The 7,155-nt window shown below is 37.1% G+C and overlaps 1 protein-coding gene across 1 annotated transcript in view; it reads left to right on the top strand.

Annotated features, from left to right (window-relative positions):
• The window catches only part of CHEK1 (checkpoint kinase 1), a 29,799-nt gene that overhangs the window by 7,917 nt on the left and 14,727 nt on the right, over positions 1–7,155 (top strand). The window contains exons 3-7 of the mRNA XM_013007614.2: positions 2,768–2,956; positions 3,267–3,371; positions 4,308–4,403; positions 6,237–6,345; positions 6,519–6,696. Coding sequence (XP_012863068.2) covers positions 2,768–2,956; positions 3,267–3,371; positions 4,308–4,403; positions 6,237–6,345; positions 6,519–6,696 — 677 coding nt within the window. The remainder of the gene's footprint in view (positions 1–2,767; positions 2,957–3,266; positions 3,372–4,307; positions 4,404–6,236; positions 6,346–6,518; positions 6,697–7,155) is intronic.

Below are 7,155 nucleotides of genomic sequence, written 5' to 3'. Positions count from 1 at the left end.
CAATCCATACACACCTCAATTGTGTAAAGTGCATTTGTACATTCATTCTCAAAACATTTCCTCTCCACTTAAGCCCCCCTGATCTACTTCTGATGACCTCCAAGTTTATAGTCATTCGCAAGCAGCTGAGTTTGGCATATATTTGGGGGAGACAACTTGGGAGAAATCCTTCTGTTTCCCACATAGAACGTTAGCTCTTTTTCTCTCATCCAAAGTTTCAAGTGCGCCTTTTCAGGAGGTCAGCTCCCTTAAAGACACCAGCCTATTTCTTAACTTAGGCCAAAATAGTTTGTGTTCCAGTGGCATTTCTCTAAATTGATAGATGAGAATCAAGCCTCTTTCTTGTTTTAGCATAGTTAGTAATATTTTTGCTGGTTTTATTTCTTTTTGTTTATATTGGTTATTCTTAGGGGGATGAGTACTACATGTCTTAAATCAGTGATTTTCCAATAAAAGCCAATACTTCCTGTACCAGGGTAAGTCAAGAAGATTGCTACTGGGGTTCCAATTTATATGTGTGTGTGTTTGTTCATTCCAAACAAAATGTGTTTAAATATGTCCCTTCAGTCAGTGGATGGCTACAGACAAGTTATATTAGCAATACACTTGTCTTAGCTCCTTTAAGGTACCTTCAGAATAAAAAGGTCCAGTCAAAACTGACTTATGAACTGATCTGTTAGACCAATTAGGTTCATGGCAGAGAGATCAGTGCAGAAGGTTTAGTGATCGTTTTGGGGCCCGCCACAAGGATAATCCTGAGAGATTTTCTCAAAGGACACAGGATGATCATATGGTTTATGATGAAGAACTTTTAGGAAAATTGACAACTATACTGATGAGAAAAAGTCAGGAAAATTACTCCAAGGAATTTTTTCCCCATCACAACAATACACCTGCTCATTCTTCTTTTTTTTTCTCTCACCTGCTCATTCTTTAACAGTAGCAGGGACTATCCGAAAAGAATTTCCTTGAGAAACCTTGACTCATCCATTCTGTAGTGCTGATCTTGTTCTTTCAGGCTTCTTCCTTCTATACCCAGCACTCAAAGAACATTAAAAAATCACATGATTTGAGTTCCTCTAACCCACTGCTATTGAGTGGATTGTGACCCACAGCAACCCATAAGATGGCCTTGAACTTGCTCCATAGAGTTTCCTAGGTTGTAAATTCTTTACAGGAGCAGACAGCCTCTTTTTTCTCTTACAGAGCAGCTGATGGGTTTGAACCACTGATCTTGCAGTTCGCAGTGTAATGATTAACTCACTGACTGTGCCATCAAGCTCCTTAAGTAATCTCAAAAAGCACTAATTGCAGTATGCCTTTCATTCATAACTTTTGGTAATAGATTTCCAGCGTCTCAAACACTGGCTTTAAAAAAAATACTTTTACTAGGGGCTCTTACATTTCTTATTACAATCCATACAACCATCCATTGTGTGAAACACATTTGTACGTATGCTGCCATCATCATTTTCAATGTTTTAAGGTTTATTACATAATAGCTACTTATTGAACTGTTAACCTCAAGGTCAGCAGTTTGAAACCACCAGCCATGTGTCTGGGGAACAGGATGAGACTTTCTACTCCCATAAAGAATTATAGTCTTGGAAACCCACTAGGACTGTTCTTTCCTGCCTTGTAGGGGACTGCTGTGAGTAGAAATCGACTCGATTGTAGTGAGTTTGAGGTTTCGTTTGTTTGTTTAATTTAATACTTAAGAATTAATATATATGTAATGTCCATGAAAATTAGAAAGTAGGAGGGTGGGAGGGGGAAAATGAGCTGATACCAAGGGCTCAAGTAGAAAGAAAATGTTTTGAAAATGATGATAGCAACAAATGTACAAATGTGCTTGACACAATGGATATATGGATTGTGATGAAAGCTGTAAGAGCCCCCAATAAAATGCTTTAAAAAAGGAAAGAAAGTTAGGAAGCAGAGGTAAAATGCCCACTAACGTGAAACCTGATGTGATCATTGTTTTGAAGCTTGCTCTGTGCTACCATCCCCTGCCTCCCCTCCTACACAATGACGCATTTTGTGTGTATCATTCTCTTCAAGGTTGAGCAACATTGTGATCGGTTCCCCCACCCCTCCTTGCCCTCCTAGTATCACTGCTCCCCTTCTTAGCCCTCAGGGGTTTATCTGTTCTGAATTCCTTGTGTTTCAAGCTCTTATCTGTACCAGTATACATGTTCTGGTCTAGTCAGATTGGTAAGATAGATTTGGGGTCATGGTAGCGGGGGAGGGAGGGAAGCCTTACAGAACTAGAGGAATGTTGTATGTTTCATCGGTGCTATACTGCACCCGGACTGGCTCTTCTCTTCGTTGTGGCCGTTCTGAGAGGGGGGTATTCAAATGACTACTGATGGGCATTGTCCAACCTTCATAGGCATATTAGGCAATGAGAAGTATCCTGGCTTGGGTCAGGCACACTTAGTCTTCAGAATGACATATTGTTCTTCAACACTGTGAAAAAATCTTTTGCAGATTTGCCCAATGTCATTTAATTTCATGACTTTTGGTTCCCATGAGCAATTACTGTGGACTCAAGCAAAGTGAAATCCTTGACCACTTCAGTACATGCAAAAACTATCTTCAGAACTATATAGGACCTGGATGGGAGGATATGCCAATAAATAATAGTTTCACATTTGTATATTTCTATTTAATAGTATCATGGTTCTGTAGCAACACTTTTGGATTTAACCAGGTATATTTATAGAGTATTTTTACCAAGTTTTCTTTTTTCTTCCTATTGGTATAGATAACCTCAAAATCTCTGACTTTGGCTTGGCAACAGTGTTTCGGCATAATAATCGTGAGCGCTTACTAAATAAGATGTGTGGTACTTTACCTTATGTCGCTCCAGAACTTTTAAAGAGAAAAGAATTTAATGCAGAACCAGTTGATATTTGGTCTTGTGGAATAGTCCTTACTGCAATGTTGGCTGGAGGTAAGAACTATTTAATGATGATAAAATAAAACTCCTGTCCTCTGAAAAGTCACATATGTTGTATTGAAATCTATAATGTTTAATCGCAAACATTTCTAAAAATAAGATATTATAGCTACTATATGAAAAATATCTGTAAAATTCATGTTACTACATGAGAAGTTAAGGCATTCATCTTTGAAGTACTTCTGAAATTCCTTTGAGTTGATATTATTGAAAAAGCATACTAATTGGAAGAAATCTCCCACCCCTAAAAATCTCTAGTATATTTTGATATGAATATTCAGAAAACTGGGACTTTCTTTTATAGAATTGCCATGGGACCAGCCCACTGACAGTTGTCAGGAATATTTTGATTGGAAAGAAAAAAAAACTTACCTAAACCCTTGGAAAAAAATTGATTCTGCTCCTCTAGGTAAGTGGGTTATACTGATTCAAAGTACTGAGTTCTTAGATAAGTGAAGTCTAGTGCTTTTTGAATATTTTTTCTTAATCTATGTTTTTTCTTTTTAACTTTAAAAAACTTCACATAAGTAATCCATGTTTCTTGTAGATAAATTAGAAGTTCAAAGTAAGTGAAAAACATCCCTATAATTTTATATTTTAATATGACTTGAAGACTGTATGATAATGTATGCTTAATATGTGCTTCTTATATACATAATATTATGTAAATATGTGTGGTTTTAGAAAAACATGCTATTTTATAATGTAGTTTTTTGATGTTCTTTGTGAGCATTTTTCCATGACTATAATTTTAGGTTTACATAAATGTTTTAAAGGCTGGTGATGTGGCGGACTTTGGTTAGCATTGGGCTGCTAACCCAAAAGTTGGTGGTTTGAATCCACCAGCCGAGGCAGTGTTTGTTAATATTGCCATGTAGGAGAAGCATTTTCTCTTGCTTACCTTTCTGCTTATTTGCATGCAATTAAGAATTAGAGCTGTGAGAAACAGCCTGAGAATGCACAGCAATAATGAAGACCTGCCTGAAATTAAAGCAACAATACAGTAGCTTTATCTTCTCTTTTCTCCAGAAATGATATTTGGACATAAGGCCAATAGAAAATGTGCCCTCTCCAACAATCACATTGTTTTCAGTTGCGTTGAGTTGCCTCAGACTCATGGCAATCTTCTGTCTCACAGAAATAGACATAGTCCGGTCCTCCTCCACCTTCATGATGTTTGAGCTCACTGTTGTGGTTGTTGTGTGAATCCTCACTTTAAGGTTTTCCCTGGTTTTTGTTGATTTTTTTACCAAACAAGATGTTCTTTCTAGGGTTGTTCTTTCCTAATATTGAGCCCATCTAATCTGCATGACTCTTGTAAATGTTGTCTTAATTTTTTTTATAGCTCTGCTGCATAAAATTTTAGTTGAAAATCCATCTGTAAGGATTACTATACCAGACATAAAAAAAGACAGATGGTACAACAAACCACTCAAGAAAGGTAACCTTCAAATGCTAAGTCTTTTTATCTACGAAAGAATAGTACTTGTAGAGTCAGCAGCATCACAAATGAACAACACAAGATAGATGTGGTCTCTTCTGATGGATGTTTTCATATGTAATAGAAAAAAAGGAAATGTAAAAAATAATTTTATTACTACATAAAGGGTAAACCAGGGTACTATAGCTAAGTGTTTGACCAAGTCTTAGGGGACGGAGAAGGTTTGCTTTCCTGAGGAAATGACATAAAATCTGAAAGATGAAGTTTAAAAGGGAGCTAGCCAGACAAGGTGAATGGCAGATCTGATTCTGAGCAGAGAAAGCAGCATGTTAGTTTTGGAGTTTATTCAGTGTGCTTTTGGAAAACGGACAGAGACCATATCTATTTTGTAGATCTGGAGCACCTGTGTACAACAGAGTGTGTGGTATTTCTGTATGGTCCAGTGTACAACAGTGTATGGTGCCATTGTAGCACCAGTGTACAGCACAGTGTATGGTATTTTTCAGGCATTTAGTAAAATATTTGTTGAATAATGAGTGACTAGAAAGGGAGGAGAAGGATTTCAGGTAAGGCTGGAGTGTGATGGTGGCAAAGTTGTGGAGAGGGCCTGTAAGATATATTAAGGATTTTGAATTTACTATAAGGCCATTGGGCTCTTAGATTTTAAGCAAGATATAGCATGATTATATGTTTGATTTTAAAAGATCTTTTTTGCTATACGTTTTTCCATAGTTTTTGATAGGAAGAGGTTAAAAACATTTATACTAAGTGTATGAGGAGGAAGGGATGCTCAAGTTTGCAAGTGTGTCAACAAATTTGGCAGTGGCAAATTGAGGGAGTTTTAATCTAATGGCTTTGTTTTGTCTACGAAGTGGATCGTATCATGTTAAGAGTAATGAGGTACTGGAAGGTGGTCTTGGAAATTCAAAAAGAATGTAGAAATTCGGAAATAATTCATTCTGGAGTAAGGCAGAATAAACGGAATAGAGAAACAGAATTAACTAGCAATGTCCAGGTGAGGGTAGTAACCATGAAAAAAATGCACCTGTTCTTCACTATCTTGGTATCTGACCCTTCACACTTACGACAATGGTAAAAAATATGACTATTTTGCACATTATTGACAGACATCTGGCAGTAATGAATTCTGAAGTCTGAGGTGAAAGTAACACTGGGTGTGATGGTCAGCTTGGCTGGGCCATGGTTTCGAGCGTGTTGGCAGTTATGCAACGATGCACTTTGGTAGTGAAGATAGGAAGTACTCCAGCCCTCAGCCAGAACCATGGACAGGTCTGTATGGGAGACCGTCCCCTCAAACGCTGATAAACTAGTACAAGGGACCATTTTTTCCCAGTTTACATGCCATGATCATAATTTTGGCAGTTATGTAATGAGTTAATTTTGACTGTTGGGTAATGACGTAGCCATCCTCCAGTTTGGGATCTGAGGTGCCCCTATTCCATTTTTGCAAAATGCAAATTTTTACATAATGCCTTGGTTTTGGGAGTCTAACCATGTCTATACGCATTATCGGCTTGCCAAGAGAGCAAAGAATGATAGATGTAGCAAATTCATATTCTATTTTTATTTAAATAAATTATTTTCCTTTGGCCTTTTCTCTTTCTTGACATTGGTCTATTACTATAGATCTTGCCATTAAAATTATAGCTTTAGCATGCTCCTCCACATTTGGAGCATGCTTAAATATCTTGTACTTTGTATTTAGGCATGATGTATTCAGATATGATGTTATTTCTGTAAGTTGCTGGTTGGGTTAATTAAAAAGAAATCTTCATAGAAGACTTGAAAGCGTATGTATTTATCTTTTCTAAGTGCCAAGGAGGCCCCAGGTCACTTCAGGAGGGGTATCAGAGTCTCCAAGTGGATTTTCTAAGCACATTCAATCCAATTTGGACTTCTCTCCAGTAACTAGTGCAAATAGGTAAGACCAACAAGGATCAAATGATTGCTGATAATATTCTTCATGAGAAATATAATATATATCCATATTTTTCGTAATAATGAATGTAATATCACTGGAAATAGTAGTGTGATACTAGAAAGTTATGATAGATTTTACTGAAAACATTTCTCCCTCTTATTTTAATGCCTCAGTGAAGAAAGCGTGAAGTACTCCAGCTCCCAGCCGGAACCACGGACAGGTCTTTCCTTATGGGACAGCAGTCCCTCAAACATTGATAAACTGGTACAAGGGATCAGTTTTTCACAGCCTGCATGTCCTGATCATATGCTACTAAATAGTCAGTTACTCGGCACTCCAGGATCCTCACAGGTAAAGGAATTTCGCTTTTTAATAAATAAAGAAAACCTTTCTTGTTTTAAAGTCTTTTTAATAAAAGTTTTACAAATCCTAACATTTGTATGATTTAGTGTTAACAATTCTTTATTATTTTAATTATAAATTAGTTATGTAAATTACATTTCATATCATCAGCTTTGTGTTCACCTATTTAAACTACTCATCCCACAGTTTAGCCTTCAACTCCTCCCTGATTTCTATGTCTTGTGGACTTCTATTTTCCTTTTCACTCAAGTTAACACATGTCAGCAGTGTGATCCATTGTTCCATCTTCCCTCCCTTGTCCTCTCCTCCTTGTCAGACTCCAAAGTCTGTTTCCTTTGTTCTTGAAGTTGTTCTTATTCCCCTATAACAGCGGTCTTATATAATATTTTCCCCTTTTGTGATTGGCTGCTTTCACTCAGCATAGGTTCTGGACCTATACCATAGGGT

The sequence above is a fragment of the Echinops telfairi genome, unplaced genomic scaffold (assembly GCF_000313985.2).
Source record: "Echinops telfairi isolate 266 unplaced genomic scaffold, ASM31398v2 ScPeMD7_7465;HRSCAF=8503, whole genome shotgun sequence".
Taxonomy (NCBI): domain Eukaryota; kingdom Metazoa; phylum Chordata; class Mammalia; order Afrosoricida; family Tenrecidae; genus Echinops; species Echinops telfairi.
The sequence above is the reverse complement of the archived record's forward strand: the minus strand, read 5'-3'. Positions and strand labels throughout refer to the sequence as shown.